This window comes from Calidris pugnax, unplaced genomic scaffold, assembly GCF_001431845.1.
Source record: "Calidris pugnax isolate Ruff unplaced genomic scaffold, ASM143184v1 scaffold25, whole genome shotgun sequence".
NCBI classification, from domain to species: Eukaryota; Metazoa; Chordata; class Aves; order Charadriiformes; family Scolopacidae; genus Calidris; species Calidris pugnax.
Genome location: NW_015090805.1, coordinates 1,698,225 through 1,724,605, shown reverse-complemented (window position 1 = coordinate 1,724,605; position 26,381 = coordinate 1,698,225). Strand labels below are relative to the sequence as shown.

The 26,381-nt window shown below is 36.3% G+C and overlaps 1 protein-coding gene across 20 annotated transcripts in view; it reads right to left on the bottom strand.

Moving 5' to 3' along the window:
- The window catches only part of KDM6A (lysine (K)-specific demethylase 6A), a 131,258-nt gene that overhangs the window by 11,503 nt on the left and 93,374 nt on the right, over window positions 1-26,381 (bottom strand). For all 20 annotated transcript variants that reach the window (XR_001411479.1, XR_001411481.1, XR_001411483.1 and 17 more), the window contains 8 exons: window positions 11,705-11,834; window positions 10,064-10,169; window positions 9,138-9,343; window positions 6,626-6,690; window positions 6,450-6,524; window positions 4,469-4,617; window positions 3,330-3,444; window positions 1,053-1,240 (listed from right to left, as the gene is read on the bottom strand). Coding sequence is in view for 10 of the 20 variants with exons in the window: in XM_014938080.1 (XP_014793566.1) it covers window positions 1,053-1,240; window positions 3,330-3,444; window positions 4,469-4,617; window positions 6,450-6,524; window positions 6,626-6,690; window positions 9,138-9,343; window positions 10,064-10,169; window positions 11,705-11,834 (1,034 nt within the window). In the remaining 10 variants the exon portion in view is untranslated. The remainder of the gene's footprint in view (window positions 1-1,052; window positions 1,241-3,329; window positions 3,445-4,468; window positions 4,618-6,449; window positions 6,525-6,625; window positions 6,691-9,137; window positions 9,344-10,063; window positions 10,170-11,704; window positions 11,835-26,381) is intronic.

The window sequence follows — 26,381 nt, the reverse complement described above, 5'->3', positions numbered from 1 at the left end:
AAAAGAACACACAATACCACAGCAGCAACAACTGTCTGTGAAAATGAGTTACTGACAAGTGTTCAATTTCTATGGTGAACAGAGAACAATTTTTCAAAAAGGTTACTTAAAAAAAATAATCTTCAAATATCTCTGATAAAAAAAATACTAAATTTGAAAAATCTGCATCTCACTCTAGTCACTCTGTCATAATTTTACAATGCTATGGTATATAATTTGTCTTGAAAAGGAAAACTGCATCTCAAGAGATTTGTTGCAATGAGTCAGACTTTTTCATTAAGCAGCCTACTCACCCTGCCCTTTTTAAAAAAGTGTTTTACAGAATTTACTGTGACTGAACATGTGAGCTCTGTATCAGTCAGTCACAAAATCCTGGAGATATACTATTTATTGCACCATAATGAAACAAAGATGGACCTTCAACTTTTTAAGAAAATTGGAGTTTTTTGGAAGTACGTTCTCTTCCAATGCATGACAATCTCACTTTAGCTATGAAATTTCCTTCCATTCTCACATTTAAAAACTTCCCAAGGCTATGACCCAAAATTAAAGACTTTTAGAGCAATAGGTCTGAAAAACTTAATATTCCTTTATGAACAAAATTTTACACAACTGTTCGCATTTCCTGATGCTTTCACTAAAGAATAATTAGGTATCTGTTGTCCTGAGAAAGTTAGATTGGACAAGTCCTTAAATCATACACAAGCTATAGAGCAGTCTGCTGGCTAGAACAAATTTTGGGAGAAAAAGTTAAGAAATGGCCTGTCTGCAAGACGGAGTGTATGAATTAATCTAAACAATTTATTCTACTAGTGTTTGCTACATAATTGTAATTTTTACAAGTCCATTAAATGAACAAGTGCAAAGGCTGCATTCTTGCTGCTTTCTCTTCCTCTTACCAATGGAATTACTTAAAGCTTCAGCACATACCGTTTTAAGATACAGTAAATCTAGTAAAGCATGGTAAATTAGTAAGAAAAGGCAGTTTCTGTGCAAATGTAGTATAACATTACCTAATTATGTAGTTCTGCACAGGCACTATTCAACCATACCTGTAAGAGGGCCAACATTCCATGCAATGTTGTTGCACCAGCCGATAGCCTGAACCCAATGAACAGTGCCAGCATTTATCCACACCAAATCCCCTGGTCTTTGAATAAACCGATAAACCGGGACATTGGCTTCATACAAATCTTCCAAGTTTGGCCACCAAGATCCCATTAGGAAATTCATATTATTCCTGAAACAATAGGAAAAAAAAGTCTTTAGCATTTATCCGCAGACATATTAATGGCTCATACTTCAATGAAATTGCCTGTAAAAACTGATCACCACGATAAATGCTTTCTGCATCTAATCATTGACCCAGGAGGACTAGTCAAATGGAAAGTTTAATCTATAAAACTCCTAATCCTAATTCCACAGTTCACATGCAACACATTAAAACACTTAACCATCTGGCTTCCCATGTGAAGTCAGTTTATAGCTCCCAGTTATGTTCTATTTACTTTTAAATTTCCCAGTATTTTATTAATGCTGGGGCAGAGATTAATGCTTGGTTAGATGAAGTGTGACAATGGTGCCAAATGCTGCCTTTTTAACCACTGATTGATTTTATATACAGACTGTACCAGCTCTTAAGAATGCTTTCTGTTTTGCACAATGCCAACCGTGTATTTGTGCTGGCAGCTTATGCACGTGAAGCTTGTCCAACAAGCAACCTGTTGGCACCATCTCAACCGTCATCCGCAGGTCCATGCTCTATTCAGCCAAGAAATATCAACCCTCATGAGAAGCATGAAAAAACACCTCAGTATGGATTTCCTAAGCACAAACTCTTTCCCTACGGTTATGCAAAATACATACTTCTCTGCCATCCTTAACCCAATTTTATACTGCACCATGACAGATCATTCGCAATTAATTGTTTTCAAGGACACTTAAGCACCTCCATCAGGCACTCCAGACATTTTGTGAAGTTACCAAGATCTTAGTTTCTCTGTCACCCTCAGGAGGACAGTGTCATGGGGGTAAAAGGCATATTGTCATCAGAGACACTGCAATTTCATGAGTGGAATTAGAATTTTGAGATGGCTAATCTTTGTAAAGGTGGATGAAATATGAACAGTTGTCAGCAGACAGCCAGAAAATATGGAATATAGAGACCCTAAGATGAATTTGCAGAGCTCTGGAAAAGTTCTTAAGAAAAGTCAAGAGCTTAGTCCGGTTTTAACTGGACAAGATAAGAAGAAAAAAACCTCTCCTGTAAGATCAGCTTCAGAGGCTACCGCTTGAACACTAGCACTATTAGGAGACACAATTGCTTCTCCTCTTTTTGGGGGTGGGCTGGGGTAGTAGGGTGGTGGTGGTGTAGTGTGGTGGTGTGGTTGTGTGTGCATGTGTGTGTATTTTGTTTGTTTTTAAAGCATTCACTCAAGGCTCAGCATAGCAATCCTAGAGCTGGCTGAGTATGGTCAGTGCACCTCAACTTTTCCATCAAGCTGCAAATATGCAAGTGTACGCAAACCATGCCATGACACCTCCTGGGGTCTGAGTAAACTAAGCTCTCCCTCTAGATGCAGCAAGAAACCATGCCAAAATACCAACGATTCTGTACTTGCTTGTGTACAACACGTATATTAATCATAATAAAGATTAACAGCATACATCACCAGAAAAATACTTCACTTCATCACTCCTAAAAACCAACAAAACAAAACCCCAGTCCTTCACCCCCAACTTTGTTCCATCAGTCCACTGCAATAGCTCTGGAACGCCATGACACCATTATAAAAGCATCACCATTTGGTAATAGTTGAGGTCAGCTTTAATACGCATGATAGAGCGGCCTAGATAAACAGCAAGGCTACGATGGATTTTCTGATGTGGAAACGTTACTGCTATGAAAACTGGACTGATGCCACATAATACACATTGGTAGAAGACAGTCTATGCTTACACTAAACTTCTGATCCCCTTTAATGTAGTATTTTGAATCTTGAACCTAGAGCAGCATTTGCTACTACCAATCTCTTGCTTGTATTTCCTTCATTCCTGTGTTCGGAAAAAACCAAATAATGGACCTAATGTTAATTTTTGAGAGAAAAGCTATTGCAGACAATCCAACTTTCTGTACACTGTACAAATGTAGTATTTTGTATAAATTCTATATTTTGCATTTTGACTTTTTTTGAAAGACTTTTCTAACTACATGGAAAACTGAAAAAAATAATGTCCTCTTACAACATCCTCAGTAATTTCCCCCCTTAGGTCTGAGAAAGTCACAGAGAACTTGATACAAATAGAGAAAAACAGCATGCCCAGCTTACTTTTCACAGAAGTCATTCATGACACCCCAATAGCTTTCAGGGACAACAAACCATTCACAGTCACCTGGACCAATATTTATATTTACGGAACAAAAGTTGTTATTCTCTTGATGACCTGAAATTTAAGAGAAAAAATAAACACACTTAATGTAAGGCTGACCTATCAAAATAATGCTATGAAAATACAAAGTAATAATTACTAAAAAACCCTACATCATAGTTTAAGTATTTGTACACATTTTTATATGACACTTATACACACTGCTTAGGGGCCTTCACAGTGTTAAAAATGCAATTAAGCTACCAGTGACTAGAGAATTCGGCTTTTTTTAGTTTGTGGAAAATGAAAAGCTGGAACTCCCAATCATGCAAATCTGACCAGTACTTCAGCAGTTCCCTTTTTTGTAGAAATGAATGCTTCAGCATGCTAAGCCTTATATTTTGTGTTTTATGATAGCTCTTGACAGTCCCAGTCAGGAGCAAAACTTCATGACTTCAGGCACTGAATAGACAAGTAGTAATAAAAGCTGTCCCAAAGAGCTTTCAAGATCAATGTAGAAATGCCAGTATTTTATCTTCTTTTGACAGCTGGAAAACTGAGCCATAATCCCTAATGGAATTATCTAAACTTGTACTTCAGAAAAAAACAGACCCTGAAATTTAGTCCAGATCCCTCAAGTCTCAGTCCAGTGCTCTAACACAGCACTATTCATTACAGAGGGTTGAATCCTATCCTTACACAATAAAGAATCTAAAAAGTAAAAATATACTGATTTCTGTGATTGCTCAAGACCTACTTTGGAAGCCTGTAAAAACTTTCAAGTCATGCAAAATACAAATACTGTCCAAATATATAAACCCACCATCTTTTTGCCCTTAAAGAATCCAGTATTGCATGCAAGAGGTTAGTATGGTAATTACCTACCACTGCAGAAATCCAGACATTTCCACCATAAGGTAATTCAGTACTTTGTACATGCAGAGTTCAGTTAAACAAGAAATTTAAAAAAAAAATACTGAATATGTACAATTTTATCATGTTTAGGCATGCTGCAAGATATGGAAAATCTGCAGTGCGGTTAAATCAATACCACAGCAGTAGAACCTGATTTTTTTTCATGCAAAGAGATTATACTCACCTGGTGTTCTACTTCCTGGAACCTTCATGTACAACTGCACTGTGTTCATGCCCAGGATGGTATGACCAACATGGCTTAGAAGATTTCCTGCTGATACCACACGTACAAAAGCAGGAAGTTTTGTCAGTTCATGGAGTTGCAACTTCCACCTGCAGCAAAATAGCAAATCGACAAACTGTGAATCCTTAAGACTCTTAGAGGAGTTTGAGAAATATAAACATTTTCAAAACATTGTTAGCACAGGAGATAAAAGAACAGACAATCTGCTTCTATGTAATTTAGCATTTCTTAAGAGGGAAGTTGAAGCAATGCAATACCCCTTACTTGACAGTTACATAAATTTAAATGACAATTTAATTTAAGAGTGAGCTAAAATCCAGGGTGATCAGACTCATCCTTGCAGTTAGCCAGTCTGCTGCTATACTGCCAGAAAACTCTGCTTGCAATTTACACCTCAGTGTACATCTTTTCCAAGTGAAAACGGAGCTGTGCTCTCCTCACACTCTTAAGCCAGTGAAGAAACTGTTAACCATGCTTTCAGGAGTGAAACAATATTGTGCTACAACATATGTCAAGAAGAGTGTCTAAACATACCCTAGCCTGTGCACACAACTTCATTCTTGGCCACAGCAATTAACTGTATGCATGTGCTATGGAACTGAATACTTGCATTTAGAAAAACACAGATCTTGAACACAAAAATCCCAGAACTTAAGTATGGAGCTCTGTAATGTCACCCAAGTATCTGTGTTACTCTTTTAATTTTAAACTATATCCAAATATAATCACAATTCTGACAGGCTAGTTGAGGGCAAAGATAGTTTTGAGCAAAAGCTGAGACCGCAGATAAGAAGATCAGGCATCTATCCGGGATGCTACAAGACTATTTAAAGTTTCTCTCCCTGTGGTTTTCTCTGGGTGCTAGTTTATTAGCAACAATTTTGCATCTACAGATGGAAATTTCTTTAGAAAAAAAATAGCATCAATATTAAAAACTTTATAAACAATCTCTAATCACATACAAATGCACACACGTTGATCTTTCAGTGACTATGCCCCAAAAGACCCCAGCATCTTAAGCTGGCCTTATTCCCCAGTTTCAAACACCATAACCTTTTCTTGTGCTCTAGTGACTGAAGCAGATCAGGATTTTTGTACAGCAGGTAGTGGAACTAACAGCCTTGACATGCTGGATCTTTTTATGGAAATACATGCTAACTAGAGATGGAACCAAATAAAAAATTATTACCTGACACACACACACAAAAATATGCTTTCAGAGTATTTCTAGTACTTTCTGATGTTTTTCTGAGCTACCTTCATCTACTCACAGAAAGATATGGAGTCTAAACAATACAAACAATACACAACTTATTTCCTTTTTTTTTTTTTTTTTTTTTTTTTTAGGTTCTGGCAGAAGTATCACATCTTATCCACAGGGAAGCATTGGTCTGGTATTTTACTACATATTTTAAGCCCTGCTCCTAGATAGAGAAGCAATAGCTATGAAAAAGTGGTAACAGAAATGATGACAGCAGGAACAAAAGCTAACAACCCCAAGTAACAAAAATCCAGAAAAATAAAAAAGAAAAATCCTTCAATCTTACAGCTTCTGTGCAAAGACTGAAAACTTGGTATTGTCAGAAGTAATTTAAGATGCATGCAAACAACTTGAAGTCTCAGAATGAAACAAAGTCAATGTATTAGGAGGAGGACAGTTTCTAATGGATTTTTAAGTTCATTTCTGGAAAAAATAAAGATCCTAGAAAGAAAAGCTTGAAAAGATATTTTAAGGTGAGAAGGACACTTAACAACAGTTAAAAGACCAAAGGTAACAATTTAATTGAGGAAATGGGGTATGTCACTGCAATTGGGTTTATCAACAGAGTGACTGATACCTGAGAAGATTGCATTGGTTTTCCAGTAGGAGTATGATACCATAGAATACCACTGTGAGCAGGAGAAACTGTAATCAACTTACTTTTTGTCATCTGACAGGTCAATGTTGGTCCCAAACTTGATTGTTTTAAAAGGTCCTCTTCTCCTCCTCCCAGAGCTGCAAATACAAAAATGTAACAGGTGATTGTGAAAATGGGAATGAGGTAAAAAAACCACATAAAACCAACTACAGAATTATCACAGTTATACCACACTTACTTATCAGAAGATGTGGATTCATTGTCTGAGTGGTCCTTGTGGTGACTCTTCTTCTCATTTTCCTCCTATAAAATGCAATTGTGGAAATGTTTCTTTATATATATATACACACACTCACAAATATATAAAATATATAGGTATATAATGTTAACATGTTCACAGACATAAGCACATTTGTTTCAAAATGCTGGTACAATCTTTAAAATATCTGTATCTAAGATTTTATGCGAATATTACTATTATGAAAATTTTAAAAAAAAATAGTTACTAGTCAAAAGTCACTGCAAAAAATTCTTCACGACTACAAATTCAGTGAAGTTCAGGCCAGGACAACAGAAAATGTCTAAACTGTAAATATTTCTGCTAGCCTACATTACAGTTGAAAATTAGTATGTTGGTTTGCTTTATTATGCAAGTGAACTGGAATCCAGTCTCCAGCCTTAAGGAATACTGTTAACTTTTTTAGACTAGAACATTTACCTTCCTTCAAAGTCAAGCAGGTCTCCTGATATGAAACTAGGATGACTAATATTTATAAAATTAATTTTATAAAATCCATTATATAAAATCTTTTGAATTTTTCATAGCCATATGCTATTTTAGCACTGCAGTAGCTAGGACCATGACTAGTGGAAAAAATCTAACTGATACTAAATGATGTAATTTGATCTTTTTAGTGGAGCAGGCTCAAAAGCCTATTCTAAAGACTTCTTTTTGGGCAAGTATATGGACATAGAAGGAAAAAGAACAAGACAAAAAGAAGGAAAGAACTGCCTGGAGGCTATCCAAAGATCTCTGGCTTTGAATGGGATTGTTGTTAAATCTCAAAGTGCCCTATGTACCTGAGAAAGTCTTATTCATCCTTTGAAGGAAGGACAAAGAGAAACAAAAAGGAACCTAGTGATGATGGATTTATCAAATACTGCAATACATGTTAGAAAAGCAATATAATAGTTGTTAGAGGCATAAAAAAAAAGATCATGTAGCGCAAACTGAAAGGATTGTGCCTGTATAAGGAAACAACAAAACTTTCATTTGAACACTGTGAAAAGTCACCTAAGGACAGGTCAAAGCAGTGTTAGGTAAAGGAAACACACTTAAAACAATGTCTTTTGGATTTCCAAGGGGAAAATGAAAATCATCATTCTGAAAATTATTTTGTATATTACATTTTTACCACCAATTTGTAACAGAGAAAAAATAATAATCAGAAAATACCACAGTTCACTTCTTGGTGCAAAACCAAAGCTGAGGCTTTCCTGCTGACAAGCTGCTACGGGATCAGTTATGTACACTATTGAACATGTACTTCACTGGAACATTATATATGGAATGTTCTCTAGCCCCTCGGGAATGACGTACAAGAATGTAATGCTGGTGCAACTGTTGAAGGGGCACCAGAAAACATCAGTATCTTACTTAAATTTATTACCATTGCAGAGGAAGAAAAATCACATTTATGTCCCAAGTTCTTGATGAATTCAGTGCTTCCCACTTCCCAACAGTATTCCTGTTTCTTTTCCTCAACCTGTATCAGTCTCACTCAAAACATTTTGACCTCCTTCGTTCTCTATTCTTCAACTACCAATTAATTTCTTTGTTTCTAATCCTTTCCTCTAATGCAAAGTTTAAATTTAGAATTTCTTTCCTTTCTTACTGAAACCATTGCTGTTTCTGTGTAAATGCAGTGAAAACTGCAATAGTCGATTTCCCATGTTGATGTTTTCCCTATTTTCTAATTAACAACTGATCAAGAATATCTTTTTGTTTTAGTTCCACCTTAGCCTAATCTTTTTATAACAGCAGATAACATAAGTCTCTGAGGAGAGCCCATAGCTAATTCCAAGGATGTGCTCACTACTTCAGCAAAAATATAAAAAAAAAATACAAACAAAAAAAAAAAAACAAAAAAAAAAAAAAAAACATATAAAAAATAAATTCAAACATTTCACTCTGTCACATAATGCCTAACAACTTCTAAACTAAATAGAAACTGCCGTGTTCAGAACCCAACAATAACTAATAGGGAAAGCATCAGCCACTTTTCTGCAAAATTTTTTAAACTGTTGTGCTGAAAGACAAGTCCAAGTGTAAACTTCAATAAGCCACATCAAATTAACTTGGGATACTATGAAGAACAAAGAAATTTGATTTCAAAGAGTATGTGAAATTAGAAGCAATACAAGTTAAAAAAAAGTGCATTTAAAGTTCTAAATATTTTAATATGAATTTTGACATTATTATATGAAAGCTTGAGCTAACAAGCTTTGAAAGCACATAATAGCCAGCTTTACATTAAGAAAATTAAGTTTTACATTAAGCATTTGTGGGAAACACCCTATATACTATTTGCCCCTCTATTCAAAACATATTCTGTAAATTTACCTGTGCTCTTCATGCCAATGGAAATGTCCCCTTTTCCTTAACAGCTTCCATTTATTTTCAATAGCCATTACTAATTGGTTCCAGAGGTAGTATACAGTTTGTAAATTATTTAAAACAATGAACTCACCCTTAAAGACTCCTGGAACGAGGAGGCTTGGTACTGTGCATACTTAGCAATTGTTGTATGAGATCTACTGCTTTCACAACGCCAGATTTTCTTTGTTCCAGTGGGGTCCCAGTTTTCATCTGCTGGCTGCAGTAGTTGTGTCCTCACTTCTACTATGTGTTCATTATTTGCTTCTACCAATGTCTTAGTAGAGAAGAGTCCTAGGTCTAATAAATAGGAAAAAAAATCATAAATGACACTTAAAATACAATAAAGTTTCAAGAAAAGAAAACATTAATACTAAAGTTATCTAAAGGTTTAAACTAAAGCATTTTTTCCCCTTAGCCTTCATAACACAGCCCACCTGTAGGTTAAAAATTAACACATGATTAACACTCAAAAAGCTTTTCTGCACCCAACAGTAGAAGCTTAGAAAAAACTTGGCAGTTACCATATGGACTATATTCCAAGAAACATTTTACGTGATTTGTGTAAACAAATCTGCAAACAATGTTTAAACCTATTACCAATAAAGTATTTTTCAGACTACTGTTATATGAATGCGCTTCCATCATACAATGCATTTCCTACCAGCAATTTCTATCTACAGTTTAAAACGTACACAGTCAGATTACAGATCATTAAAACTAAGCACAAAGACATGTAGCCAGTTTTCATAGAAAAAAAGTCTATCCGTAAGCTTCCATGCTACAGCTCAGCTCCTCTCTGCGCTCAACAAAATCTGCTGGACTTTAGGAGGCTTTTTGAGATGTTAAGATTAGAAACTGTAGCAAACTGAGAAATGACACATTACCCTAATTACTTAGAATACAAAATACAATATTACAGATATAAAATATTCACTTTTAAGAACTGAGAGGCTTCTTTTTATAGAACATATACAATTTTTTCAAAGTAAAAAAAAAAAACATTGAAAGTAAACCCACCTAATTTAAGCGCTCCAGCAAGGCCACGTATTACAGTAACAGGGTTGTTTGGATTTGTACAAAATTGATGTAAAGGTGGAAAGAAAGCATCTCGTTTATTTTCCAACTGTAAAATTATAATGGAATATTAAATGTCAGCTGAACTTAAGACTTGCTATTTGTAAAGTAAAAAAAAGAATAATAAAAGAAGAGAAACAATGGAAAGAAGACAGGAATGTTCTCCATTTCCTTGCACTGTGGGGAACGAATGGCCACATTATACAACCCCTTCCATGTTAAAAGCTACGTTCACTCCTGAAATTAATTTGTTACTGCAATTTATTTCTTGGCCTGAATAACTCCCAGGTTGTTTCGGCTCTTGCAACTCAGGTTTCCTGCAGTTTATTTCTTTATCTGACAGTAGCTTTGTACATTCTTCTAAATCTACAGAATTCTCTGAAGAGCAAGATAATATACTAGCTTTCTTTACAGAAGTCAAAAAGCTAATTCTACAGATAATGTATACAAGAAACAGTATAATTAAAAAGACTACTCTCAAAGTATATCTCATGTTAACCAGAAAGGCTGATTGGATTTTCTTATGCTTTTGTGCACCTATGACCTCAATTTTATGCTGTAGTCTTCCCCATCTTTTTTTTTCCTTCTTTTTTTCTCTCTTTTTTTTTTTTTTTTAATTGTTGTGAGTCTCTTAAAGTGCCAGAGACATTCTTTCAATAAACAAAAACACAACACAGAGTTCCCAAATATTGGGACCCATGTGTGCTGCAACATGGTGACCTACCAGCTTTGTACAGATTCAACAAAGCTGTGACAGACTTTTAACAAGGTAGATTAATTTAGATGCAACACTTGGATAACAGTTGGAAGCTCTATTGCTCTCAACTTCATCTAGCTCTTGGGTAGTCTGCTTGTGTAATATCACACCAAAGTGCCAACTGCTTCTGGTTCCCAAGTTGGGCTGAGTAAAGCTAACTTGAGGTTTTCACACCAGCTGTATGAACATACTAGAATTTATTCTTCTGTTATCAAGGAAGTGGACATCCTATAAATTATTCTTCTATTACTAAGGAAGCTAGCTCAAACTCTTAAGCTATTATGAAACTATATTTTCAGAACAGAGGTTTTAATGGTTCTATAAGAAAATACTATGTAACTAAAGCCTGACTTTTCCTATTTACATTTTGTTCTTACCATCACTGTAAATTTTATTCATTTTTTGATTGACTATATTTTGAAGCAGACTGTTAGAATAGCTTAGTTTAATTAGTTTCATTTATAGCTAAAGTGTCACTTGCAAATAATGTACATACATATTTGAAATACTGTACATTACATCTAATGAACTGTTTGGCCTATTCTGCCAATATTTTGAGCTTTTTAAAAAAAAATCAACAAAAAAAATTCTGAAGCTGTTTTTCCTCATTTACTGAAATTCTTAATTTACAAATAATTTAAGAGTCAAACTAAGCCTCCGAATTTTCTTTAGGGTTACCATTTTCCCTGCTTATATACTAGTTTGGAGAGTACTGTAATTAGAATTCAGCTGTGAATACTGCATCTTTAAAATAATTACATTATGTAATTCAGATATCCAAACAAGTACAAAAAGCGGTCAACAGCTTACTTCTTACTTCTACTTACATAAATACTAGGTGTAGGTGGATTCAGCTTGTCCTTTGGCAAGGGAGGGTATGGTGGAGGTGGTGGTCGTGGAGGTGGGCATTTATCCAATAGAATACTACTGTTAGATAAGCCATTTTTACCCAGATTCCTAAAATGAAAGAAGACCTGCCTCTGTCAGTACTTGGCTAATAAGATACATATATATTAGTGTCATCTCTTCTGCAAAATAATGATGTATAACGAGAAACCATAATTCAAGATGCAAATAAAGCCCATATATTTCAATCACGGATTCTTAGCGTATAATTTGACAATATTCAAAATAATTCCCACTTTGCCTGCCAAATCTGCAACATCACCATTAGTTGATAATACAGTCATTTCAAATAAAAGCAAGTATGACTCATTTGACAAAATTTAACAGAGAAAGCAGGTTTCAACTAGAAATAGAGAAGAAGCTTATTAGGTTGGCACTGGCTGGTAGATGATCAATTCACAGCAGCTGAGATAACACAGTCCGGTAACGCTGTGCATAGCACTGTGGCAGAGCACAAAGAAAATGATAATGCCTCAGAAAAAAAAATCTGCTGAGTCACAAAGAACAACTACAATTATAGTAACGACACTAAATTGAACAACCACCTACCCCTCTCTCTGACTTACACATTTTGAAGCCAGAAGGAGCCACTGCTGCATAATCCGTTTGTTTGAGCAACAGAGGAAAGGACCTGAGCAAGATGCTGTGCCAACACCCGTTATGTGTACCTGCGTGAGAACCCCACTTATTTTATTTTCAGCCTTTCTCTGGAGATTTCCAGATGTGGGTAACCCACCATATGCGTGTTAACTTTTCTTTAATGAATGACCTGAAAAAACAGCATTCTGAGCTTAGCCTATATTCAATTTCAAGTCAGTATCACCAGGAAAGTATTTGTTAATTTACTTAAGTAATTTTAATAACTTAAGATTTATTAATACCTTAAATTTTTGTTTGTTAAAAATGACTCAAATACTTAGAAATTCTTTACACTAAACACTATTCAAATCCTTCTTCCAACCTCACTTGATTCATTAGCTGTTGTTACCAGCTCTCAACACCCCACAAAATGGGATATTTCTAATGCATAATTTAGTCATGTGCCTTCATATAACTCACCCATTACAAAAACAGGTGTTCTGGTAACAACAGTCTTCAGCAGAAAACACGCCTGACAGATGAAACTCCTAGCAATAGAGTTTGTCTCTAAAACACAGAAACTGTGAGACTTGCACTGAGCAACATTGTAGAGCTGGGAGTTGGCATGTGAGAGCACTGCTTCAAATCAAGCTACCACAAACCACGAGTAAGACAAACTTGGGGCTTGAGATCACATCAGAATGACTGTTATGACAAAGCCTTTAAAGAAAAAAAGCAAACACCTCGCCTACCCCAGGCTGCAGGAAAGAGGAGCATCCTGAGAAACTGGTGCTCATCACCAGTCAGTCATTCAGCTCAGAACCTATACCAGCTTTCTAACTCATACATTGCTCCCCTTTGACAGAAGATCAGAGCAATACAGACCGAGACATGTTTAACAACTGTCTCCAAAGCACGCCTGTCAAAATACCAAACACAGCTTATTCCTTGTGCAGAGTGAGTCTAATGCCAGAATAGATTGCAACTTCAAAGAAACTGAAAAAGCAATGTGGAAGCTTTGATTAGGCATCATCCAACTTGGCAGAAAGCTTGCTGACCAACGCTTCATGTCTGATATAGTTCTTGCAAAGACCCTACTGCCCCCAAACAAAAAAAAAGGTGGCAATATAAAATCACCATCTCCCAAAGAAATTTATCAACAATGATTGCATGAATCTGCACCTATACAAAGCGAAACTATAATCTGAATAGCAGGAATTAGAACAAGCTGTAATTTTTGCATTACCCAACCAAAAAATAAAACCAAGAAAAGCAAATCCATAGTATTAAAAAATGAAAGAAAGCCGTGACAAAATTCAGTTTGAATTGATAAGCAGTTCTCGGGCAATTTCTGAGGCAAGGAAGATGGGAAAGACTGAAGGGAAAAAAAAAAGAAGCAAAGAAAAAAGGACATTACTCAGAACTAGCGCGACTTGAGCTACTGTAGTTACAACAAAATAACCATCACAGTAAAAGCTCAGGAAAACCAGGGTACATGAGGTCTTCAGGGAAGGGGCACAATAGAGAAGGGAGAATCTACTGTACCCTTACATTTACAGGTCTGAAAAGGCAAAGGAGATAGACCACATTATTGCGCAGACAGTGCAGATGAAAAGATCAGATGGGGAAAGATATCTCATAAACCCAGCACTTGAAGCTCATACTACCAAATGCACACCACAGTTTCCTATTAAGTTACTAACAGCCTGTGAGGAAATTTCAAGGGAGGAAAGGGGCCAAAGAAAAGCAAAGCTGAGATAGGAAAATGGTCGTAATTCAAGCAGCACAGGAAACAGATGGGAAGAAGATTTTGAGTTATCTTTAACACACCCGTTTCACTCTATCATCTTTCTTCTGTACATGAATCAGAATAACTATTAATAACAATAACAATACAAGAGAGCTAATAAAGAATAACACTGTAATTGATAATGTGCAAACCAGAGCAATGGAAATTACAAAAAAACACCACAGAGGTACCAAAAAGATTTGCTACCAGCAGCTGAAATGAAGCAGTGTGAATCTCCACCTCTGGGGATAGAGAACGATGGCCACTGCAAGGAAAGTGAGACACCCTTTTTGACCACAGCAACTGCAAGGAAAATCTCACATGCGTCTATTTCAAGAGTATTTTTTGTGAGAGGATTTCATACTGGCTGAAAGAGGCAACAGTCAAGGCTTGGGAAAAAACAAGCCTGATTTAGGCTCTAAAAAGAAACTGGAGGCCCAAACAGTCACCTACAATGCTGCGATGGAGGAATGAAGAGGAGGACAGGCTTCATTCATTTAAATTGACTTTCCAGAGGGAATTGGCTTTTCATAAGACTGTGCAGTCAGGAGAACACCCTTCATTCCCAGATAGCGGGAAGAGAAGAGAGGAGCAGCTGTCAGCCTCAGAAAGGTAAGGACAGATGTACGTGCTGATGTGCAGAGTTGTCCTGACTCAAAGCTGCACTCATTCCCCAGCCTGTGCATTTAGCAAATATTATTCTTCCCTCCAGTTTACTATTTTCACTGTCTGGTTTGTTATGCAGGTGGGATGTCCCTTCCCATGGGAAAATGGACTCCAGCTGCTCTGGCCTTAGAGACTCCCCTGCCAGAGCCCTACATCACTAGCAAAAACTAAATAAAACAAGACCAAAATCTGATTCCAAGGCAAGATCACTGAAACATTTACAATTACATGAAACTTATCAAGTAGTTGCTATACACTTCATAAGCACTGTATTGACATTGTGTCATTCTACTTGACTAAAAAAAGATACTGTACAAGCTTAAAGCCAATTGTGTTACACAGCTGTATTAATTTTAACTCTATTTTACTATACAAACTCTCAACTACATCAAGAATATTAAAGTTAACATGATAAAACTTATTTTCCAAAACCATTAATTCACCATATCATTAATTACTATCCTTTACATTTATGAAATTTATCATCTCAATAATTTTATTATTTCACTTGAGCCTAATGGCAGACTGAGAGGATTAAGTTTACTTTTCAGAAAGCAGTTCCAGAGTGGTTTTCAAATCCTCTGGAACTTTTTCTGTTTTCCAAGAACTATAAAAAATATATCTGTATGAATGATAAACAACAATTCTATGGCCTGAGCTCATGGATGTATGCTATTCAGGGCTCTGACTTAAAAATATCAAACTTAAGTATAACTACTGTTTAGCTTTCTTGATTACTATGAGAACAGAGAGTGTGTTACCATACATCCCATGATGTGAACATCATATCTGCCTTTTTCCCAAGCACAGAACAGAAATATTTACTGAATTCTCTTTGCCTCTATTGACAATTCTAATAACTCTGTGTAGTCATTAAACATGAGTGGTTTTTGTGTTTCTTTTTCATTCTTGGCTGTAGTTTTCCTCTTCCAAACCTCATTGCTGAGTCTTCTAGAACTCCTAGCTTCAGTGCTTTTAAAAATATTTTCCCTTTTTGTTTTCAGTTGGGAGATTGGGACTTTTTGATAACAATGAAAAGTTCCTAAGCAATTTCCAGTTATCTACACATTTGGGTTTTAGGTACATTTTACAGGCCAAAACAGAATAAGTCACAATCATTGCACTTAAGCAGTTATTTTTGTTGTGAAGTCAGTCTCTGTTTAAGTGAATTGTTATTTGAGGATTAGCTGCATGAGAATTAACAAGGTTTTATCGCTCAAGAGATTATAGTTATTCTGAAGAACAAAACTAATACCGTCTCTTCCCCAAATAAAAATCACATTAAACATGAATATAAGGAACTGTGGATTTATGTGATACTCTACCTCAAATCTATCAGAATTAATTAATCTACAAAGAAGAATGAACAAAACATTTCAAAAACATGCCTGCAGGAGGACTCAGCTGAAGCACTGTGACGGACAGTACTTACTCGACCCAGTCCTGATTCAAAAAGAAACACCCAGCCTTTCTTAACAATTAATGGATACAATCAATTGCTTTCATACTCCAAGTTACTACAAAAAAACAGAAAAATTGTCTGTCAAGACCCAGCACCCTGTGAAGGAGGTGGTTACACACAACACCTAACTTTGGCTCTCTAAGGCTCAGCTCCCCAAGCTCCTTCTGTAGACAGTATTCGAAAGGGAATACAAAGAAGTCAAGCTTACGTTAAGCTTAAATTCAAGTAATGCCAGATAATTATACAACCTGTTTATCATGCAATTCTCTACCCCAGCATACAACCAGGTACTAGCTGGCAATACTCCCAGAGAGCTTTCTTTTTAAACCTACAAAAAAATTCCTACAGTAGAATTGTGGATTTTCTCATTATGCAAATATATTTCTAATAATTCTTCAAATTCTGTTCTGGTTTTGACCTCAATAGTATAGGTTGGCAGTGAATTTCATAGGTTAATTATATGTTATGTAAGAAGTAATGTTCCTTTTTTTCTTTCCTAAACGACTTTTACATCTTTCCTTTCTATTTCATTTGCTAATCACCATGTTCTCAGGCTATAAGACAAACAGAATTACATTAATGACTTATGTAAGAAAAGCATTGTAAGAAGTGGTACCAAACTTTTTCATACACTTGCCTTCCTCCTAAACTATAAATCTTTCCTATGTCATTTTACTCCCAGGTAATTCTGCTTCCCATCTCTATATTTGCCTTTTGAATCAAAACGGAATATCTTGCTCTACCCAGTGTTTAGCTTGTGAAATCACAGTATTTCAAATTTTATTCTTAAAACGTTTGCTATGGTGAAGTTGACTTGCCAGAATTAATGTGCCTTTAGAGCAATTGAACAATTTTGCCTTCAAGCCAAAAAAACGCTTTGCTTACAGACAAAGAAACCTTCCAATAAAACAAGAATTGCTTTTGTTGGTTTTGTTTTTAAGAATAAACCACAAACTTAATCCAGCTCCTTTCTCCACAAAGTACTTCCCCTAAAACAGATTTAGGCTCTTTGCCTCTTGATTGCAGAGTTCCCAAACCAGTGATTCACTAATTGACTTCACAAAGCAGGCTTAATTGCCAGGGAGCAGCACCTTCAGAAAGACCAGCCCAAGTTTGGTGCTGCCCCAGGCTTCAACATAGCTTCAACAGAGCCTGATCAGCAAGGAGATGTCTGATTACTTAGCCTCTGCATTGCTTTTCATACTTCTATTCATGAAGCTTATTTCCTAAGCTTGTGTACACGTTGGCCATTTATCAGACCCTTTTCCAGACTGTTTAGCCCAGACCATCTTCAGTTTGCTGTCCTATACTTTTATCGTTTTACAAGGTCCCTTGAGAGGCAGCTGATCTCTCCTGGTCTCCTGTCACTTTCTTTTCTCCATAGATGGCTCTCTACTCTTCCTCTTTGCACACCAAGCAAAAAGAACTTTAAAAAGGCACGTTAGTCCCTTTTAATATGCATTACCATCAAAGCCTATACCTCTCATTTACTTTTCCCAATTAAGTCAGATTAGTAAAGCTTTCAAGTTCAGAAATGCCTTAGAGTTTTCAAATTAGTTTCTCTATATATCACCATAAAAATGACAACAGCATCTTTCAGCTGACACGAAGTTGCCCAGTTATCCAGCTGGGCTCTTTAGAATTGTTTGAGGACCTCTGTAAGTCATTATCAAATAAAAGTTTTGTTTGCAGCTTTGCCTGTTCTTTCAAGGCTGTAAGCAAGCTTTAATAATAATGATAAAAAATAAAAAAACAAAAACAAAACTAAGCTATTTCTTACTAAGTCAACTCAGGAACTTCTCTACACTACTTAAAGGCCTGACCATTTAAGAAAGGGCAAGTGATGGACCCTCTTAACTGTGACAGATACTAGATTTTTAACATCACTTCTCCAGGATGTTAATTAGATGCACTAGTTGAAACACAGAACTAGAAATCCACTGGTTTCACTTAAGCAGAAATAAACAGCTTGAGTGTTAAATCTCAATTCTAGTGATAACGTTTCATTAATTCTCCTTTCAGTAGGATTGCTCACAGTGAAAAGATACTTACATTTCTAAGAGTACAGAAAAGAGCTTTTGATAACAGTTTTGTAAGGAGACCTGATCCACAACTAGACAAAGCAGCAGACTCTTCTTTTTTTCCCCCACGAATTAACAATCGTCTTTTCTAGTAACAAACCTGGAGCAGTTGTTCCTAGCATATTTTCTTCCTTTAATCAGACTGTATTCACTTACGTAAAGAATTACTTGCGTGTTTTTTGCTTTTTTAAGTTTTTTTTTTAATGGCCTCAATCAGATTTTCTCTAGGAACCTAGGGAAGGATAATTAATTTAATAGTACACTCTTTTATCTGTTATTTTGCTCAGAGGCTTAAAGAAATTTAGTTTACTATATAGACAGTTTACCAAATATAATAATTTAGTTGTTTTATAACCACCTTAAAATTTACTGTTGCAATCAGTTTTATTGGTAGGGAAGACTAACCAAAGCACACTTACACTTCCCAGAATCACCTCCTCAATTCTCTTTCATCTGTAAACTCCAACAGCAATTTAACAAGATGAGCATATTTGTTACCCTGTTGTTCTCCAGAACAGCATCTTAATGAGATTTGCATATTTAGTCAATAGCTCAGCTACTGCATTTCTAAATTCCTTGTAGCTTTTCAATGAACATTGTCTAGCCCTTCAAGGGAAGCTCCTTGTAGAAGTATCAATTGCTATGCTAGCACCTTCTGTTTGACCTCTTCTCAGCCTCCTTAAACAACCTCATTTCACCGCATGAATAGAATAGGTCTCTGTTAAATATTTCCTCAACATTCTCACCGAGGAAGATGGATATAAAGAAACTTTTCAGCCACTGCAATGATCTTGCCCTATTTAAGCACTCGCTTTAGTCTTTGGCAAACCAAAACATTTACCAACTCTGTTCTACAGACCAGACAACCTATTCACATACAACAAAAAAAGAATCAAATGGAGTTTTCTATTTGGCATGTGTTTTGCATTTTATGATACAAAGCTTCTCCTTCCACCTAATGGCTTCACTTGAGCAGCTTTTATTAAGACAACACTTGTTTACATAAAGCAAAATTACAATTCCCCAGCATTTATTTTTGCCTGACTACTTCCCTTTTTATTGTAATCCATGATTTCTGAACCCCTTTTGTAATTTTTTTAAGTTTTACCATAAAAACCACAAAATTTCCAGATCTCTGATGTTCCTTTGCTCTTAAGCAACAAGCAAAATCCTAGCAAAATTAACAAGCATGTCAGGTTTTGGTAGCTAGTATTACCATGTTGCTTCCTGATAAAAATCCCTCCTGTGAGATAAAGAACTTCATTACATTCCAGTTCACTATCCTGTAGCAGGTCAATTATAGTATCATTGTGAATCAACTCTTGTGCATTACTTAATCCCAAACTGCTAATAATTTCAGGTCTTTGGTGCTCTAAGCACAAATAAACCTGTAGGGTCTAAAAGATGCAAAATATGGCTTCTCTTAGACAAGACGTTTTTTTAAACCTGTAAGCATTCAAAAAAAAAGATTATTTAACAATTAAGACTTCTGAGGAATTTCAGTGTGACTTACAAGTAACATAAACACTCTGGTTTTGAAGCAAGTCAATAGTAAACACAGCCAAATGCAGAATAAGAGGAAAATAAAAATGATTAATCTAGAGCTCCAGCTATAAAAAAAAAAGCAAGTTACATGCACCTGTTCATACTTGCCAATATGTCTTTTTTCTCCCTAGGGAATACCATTGGGACAAGAGGGCAAGAGAATGTACCAAGTATTGACAGATGACAATAAGAATATGCCAGAAGAAGAGTATTATTGTCTGCATTAGAACTGAAGCCAGAATGTTTTTCTGAACACATCAAATGAAATAAGGGTATGTATGTAACAACTGGCAAAGATTAGTACATTTAAGGCCCAAACCAGTGTTGCTCCAATATATAAAAACTGATACTACAAGACAACTCCCCTTTCCCTGTGCAAGAATTTTATTCTATCAGAGGCGTTTGGGGTTTTGTTTATTCTTTTTAACAAGAAAAAAAAATACAAACCACCACCAACAAACCACCGAATAATTATTTTCAGTTTTCTCCTGTGGATAGCTTTTCTGCAATTTTTACAGCAATTTTAAAGTTCAACATTTTTGGTCACGAATTCACTTCTTACAGAGATAGCATCCAAATGTAAACTGTATTATGGGAGGTACTTTAAATTCTTTGCTTTTGCATTACCTTTAACTGTGTTAAAATAGAAGTTAACATGCAGTGTTGAAGTTCATAGCATTTGATATATTAGTATATGCACATATTCTATTCTACTATGTATTAAAGGTATTTCACAAATAAGCAGTTTGTTTCAGCAGAATATCTTTCAGTATTCTCCCCCCCAAACATTTTTCCCCTCTGTCAATCATGCACACAGTATCTCTAACAAGGATGTTCTCCCCAGAGTTCTGCTACTGAGCTGTCACACGCACACCTTCAAACTCTACAGATTTTAAAACAAAGCAAGGGCTAATCAGCTAGTTAGTACATGGCTTGGATAGCCTTGTCCTCAAATTTATGCCTGTAAAATGTAAGACATATAAGGATGGCAGGGAAAAAACCACTACTCATATATTATATAGTGGTTATATTATATAGAGTTATTATTTCTATTAGTGTGAAAAAAACATGTAGACAGGACCTTTTCCCTAACAGGTAACCAGCTGCAGCACAGGTCAGGAACAGCATATATCAGAAATTATCTGTCTGGCTGCCTTTACACTTTCAGCTTACCCTAAAAATGTTACAATTGTTACCTTGTTGGCAGTCTCACAAAATTTCTCAGAATTTCTGGGTATTATTAGAAGACATATGCAGACACTTTCCAGCAAGCATAGTTTGAGGAAGAGAGATTCTGTTTCTAAACCTTGTGAAATTAGTCACAGCCCAGACTGAAGCATTTCCTGACCTCCAAATTGCTGAAAAACCAACTCTCTCTTCCACTTTTCCCATTGCTCATCTTTATTATCCAGTTTTGAAGTCCTCTGCCTTGCTGAATTAAGGTGCAGGGAAGGCTGAAGAGGGAGCTCTCAATCTCTACTCAATAAGAAAGCAAGCAAAAGGCACATCTCACACATTTTGAGCTGTCTGCAAACTGCATGGGGCAAAGTATTAGCTTACCTCCCTTGAAAAATGATGATTATGTGAGCCTGGGAAAAAATGACGACTAGATGAACTCAGTGAAACACAGAAGAAGATGACAAGAGACCTGATCACCACATTAGGAAGTACTTTTTAAAAGGTCAATATTGCATAGAGTACCTGAATGCTGTTAAAAACTTTTACACACAATTTAAAGCAGAACTTGGTATCATCGTGGTGAGTAAGTTACAGAAAGCACAGTGGCAGTACCAGGCCAAGCGAAGAGTCATGGCAAAGATCTATAGGTTCTGGCTGTGCTTAAAACTCAGCCTTTCTGCACTAAATGCACAAGTTTGAATTGGAGTCTGTCAACAGTCCTTGGCAGGCCGATTTGCTCTGCCTCTCCTTGTGCAAGGTGCAGCTAGGAAGTTGGTAGTCAGCACTCTGCAGTGCTCAGCCATGCCTGTGACTCGCTGACGGGCCTGCTGTTGGACCACGAGCCTGGGTGAGAGCACCTCAGCATCGGCTCTCCAGCCCCGAGCACGGCAAGAGCAGCCTTGCACCTGCCTGCCCCAGAGCTGACGTGTGCTTATAAAAGCCTCTGCAGACACCTTTGCATCGCTCGCAACAAAGCTTTTAAAATTCGTCCTGCTATAACGAAGCCACAGTTTTCAAAGTAGAATAAAAGACAGAAAAATACCTTTGTAGTTCCCTCTGCTTTATAAATTATCATTGGAAATACTACGTCTACCAATGAGCACAAAAGACAAGACTTAGATTAAAAGCTGGTTTAGGATTTTTGTAGTAAAAATGCTCAACGTTTTGCTACAGAACGCAAACTGCACATCTCAACAGTGTACTAAGCCAACCAAAATGCAACATAGCGGAATACACTTCCCATTACTCTCCCAAGAAAGCTGCATGCAAATTTCTGCTAAGCAAGTTTGGAAGACAGAGTTCAGCTAAACTTCAAGAAAGAACTGCAAGTCTATCACAATTTCTTTTATGTGGATGTGCAATGCACTCATCCCTAACACCAGACATCAAAGCTATTTTTATACTTCTATTAGCAAGAACACATACGTGGTCCCAATTTAAAAAACAGCTGTTAAAAGTCTTCATTTTTATGAATGTAATAGGTGTAGAAATTTCACTTGAAAATGAACATTACAATATAAAGCTTAATATTTGAAAGATGACAAAATAAGCTCGTTACAGGTTTTTTTCCTCTCTTCTAGGAAATTTATCTGACAAATACCTATAGACCGCTATGCCATGATCAGTATTAGCCATCAAATCCCAATATATTAGAAACTAGTAACTCTCAATCACAGTAACAGATGCAGCTTTTTTGCATTTAACTGATTTATGTCGTGCAGTGAAACAATTATATAAACATACTTTTATGACTTTTTTTTTAACATCAAAACGAGTAATGCTCAAAAGCACCACATTTGCTACATAATCCCAAAATAAAATATTCTGGAGTAAATATATTGAGATGGTAAAAATTCCAACAAACATTCTGACACCAGGAAAGTACAGTTAACATTTCAACTAAAACAACTGTAAACAAAGTGAAGTATGGAAGACAGCAGTTCAGAGTACAAACCAAAACATTCAGTAACCATGTGCTTATGATTAAAGGGACCTCGGTGAACTTTAAAGGCATCTTGTATAACTTTTTCACAAATGGCAACAACTACTAAGAAATGGCTACAGAAATCATAGTGCTCTAAATGGTAATTTCAATTTCTCAGCAAGTTTGGATTTCTAATGAAATTCTTTTGAGAAAGAAGGCAAATTTATCCAAGAACTACCTAGAAAATGTAGTAACTTTGAGACAGCCTACGTAGCGAAGGCTGTGAGCAGTAAGCACGTTTGTGAAGTGTGATTTGCAAAGCTAACTACCATCTGACAGGCTCCCTGTCAGCACATGTAAGCATTAGCTCATGCTACCTTCGAAGGAAGTAAATTACTTTGAAAAGCTTTGTCTAAACTGTGTCTAGTGGAGTTTGCTTCACATTCAGTGGAATAAACTATTTTTGTTTAATGTATATTAAGACTGATTCATTAATGAACCATTAAGACTGGTTCATAAATGCTAAACAGTTACATACAGTAAACATAGACTTTACAGTTACCTAGCTTTCCCATGTAGATAAAGTTTCAGCATAGAATAACATAAAGCTATTTCTGAGAGGTGACTGAATGTCTCAAATTTGTCTATGTAACTAACACGTCATCCTTATGCCTGCCAGCACATTCATACTCCATAGCCACTCCAAAGTACCTATATGCTCCAAAGCTTCATAAAAGAACCTTTACTCTTCTAAGTAAAGATAAAATTACAAGTATTGCTGCCAGCTTTAATGAAAAATTAAGCCAGTCACTGAAATACTTTTCCATTGTCATCATATATACTTTAAGTGTCGGCACTCGTAACATCGTCCGTGAAAAACTCCTACAATACTTTAAGATGCCTAAGGATTTCACTCTGGTGATAAAATTTGTTCAGTGCTGACACAGCACAGTGCATTATGAGCAACACTATATGCAGAGCTCTGCTATTGTGCTGCATGTCTAAATATAGGGCTTCTAAGTGGTGTGGCAGGAGGAAAGTCTCAAAAGGTTGCAGAATAATCACTAAGTCTTTGAAAAAAAAAATATTACTACTGTGGCAAATACATTTTTCCTTGATTCTGGGGAGTCTATGAAATTATTCTTTTTATTGTTAGAGCTTGTATCTAGTGGAAGAGTTGTATTTGAGAGACTCTGAAAATGTGCTTGCCTGGATATAAGCATCAAATCCCAGCACTCTTTTGGCTGGAGGTTCCTACCCTCTGACAGCTACACCAGTGTCACACTATTTAATTTTCTTTGTAAAGAGGGAGGAGTTTACCTGCCATTTTTGGTGATTTAACAACACTGAGATAAGAAATAAATAGCTAAGAAGCACATAGAATTGTCAAGACTTGAAGCCTGGTGTTTCTGCAACACTGCTTTTTAGTAAGGCAGACCTAAGACAAACATCTTTGCCAGAATTCACTGCTAAGAAGTATTATCTGAAACTTCTACAGCCTAGCCTTCCAAATGCCATACCATCCTGTACTGCTAGCAATGAAGACAACAGGGAAAACACCATGCAATTTGCACAATCACACTGCAATCATTGCCACATTCCCTACTGTCTGGCCTCACTTTTTGCCTTAATCCATTATGCATCCAATCTAAAATGAGTCAAGCTTACTGACTAAAGACAAAAATCAACAGTAACGCACCTGCTAATCAACTGGAATCTAAGATGAACCAAGACTTACACCTCTGAAGAGTCAAAGCTGTGACAGACTTAAAACTAGCTGAAAGACTGCATTTTTAAAACACAATCCACCACATGAACAGCTTCCACACTTGAGCTATAGGTACTGAAACCATCACTATCAAAAGAGCCATCTCTGGTATGGAACTGTAAGGACAAGCTGATATACCAGATGGCTGTGTGACCACTCAGAGCAACACCAACAGGAATCCCATGAATTTCAGCAAAGGGAACCCCATAAGAAAACAAATGTTTTTACTTCCGGTCTGACCAAACACTGAAACACCTTGTCCAGGGAGGTTGTGGAGTCTCCATCCTTGCAAGTATCCAAAACCTGGCTGGACATGGCCCTGAGCAACCTGGTCTAGTTGACTCTGCTGTGAGCTGGGAGGTTGAATCAGATGATCTCTAGAGGTCGCTTCCTGGACCTCCCACCTCAACCATTCTGTGATTATTTATCAGTTTTGCAATGAGAACACTGATTTGTAATGACAGAACAAATCTGCATGACTTATTTGTATCAAGGGGAAAAAAAGATTTTTAAGAGCTTAATACCAGTACGGAACATGATTGATTTATTTTTTTTTTAACATTTGTAATTTCCAACATCTATACTGCTGCTGCTGTGTCTTACCTAAGGAGAAGTGCTTGTATTGTACCAATAACTATGTCTATAAAAGACAACTGGTTAATGAGTAAAAGAAAAAAATAATCCAAAGAACTGATTTTCCTGTATCAAAGCTCCTTATCGAAATTAAACCCCATGAAAAGGATATATCTTTTGAAGCCATAAATTTATCTGTCATTTACTGGTATCAGGGTCCCTACTGCAGAAGTCTTTCTTCTATAGGAAAACAATCATATAAATGCTAGAAATAAAAACATACTGATGCCGCCATTAGATGCAATGGTCAAAAACTTTTTACAATTTTAAAATAACTTTTCAACTACATTCTCTATAGTAGGCTAGAGTTTCATGAAACAAATCTCAAGGTTTTGAGAAAGAAATGAGTGTAAAAACTGATGCTATAAAATATTTCAATATTCCAAGTATTTTAAGTCTCTCACTTATGGTTTTAAAAGTCTGATTTGTTATGCTTCTTTCAACTTAAAACCATTTTTATTTAATAAGAGAGGGACCTACTCCTGGCCATCTGGTAACATATATATAGGATGCAAATTATCTGGAACAAGACATGATTCCACAACTTTTTACTTCCATTTTCCCATCACTGAAACTATTTTTCCCATAGAAGTCTGTGTTGACAAGCATCTGAAACAGAAGTGGACCTTGAAAAAGTATGATGCGTAGGAGGAAGGAAACAAACATATGGAGAAGGAAGCATGAATAACAAGATGACACATGGCTTGGAAAAGGGTCTAGGGTTATCCAGTAAAGATGACCATGGATAACAGAGCAAGAAGGGACTGGGAATCCAGCATAGAGGAAAGTGAATATTTGGACCGGCTTATTGGTCCAAATATTGGTCCAGAATATTGGAGAAGAAAGGGACTGGCTGCAAATGCATCACACTTTCCTGATACGTCCACACCACCTTTTCCTCCAGTTATCCAGGAGAACCTAGCAATCTCCATCATCCTAAACAAAAGACAACTTCACTTGAAAATGTCCCTG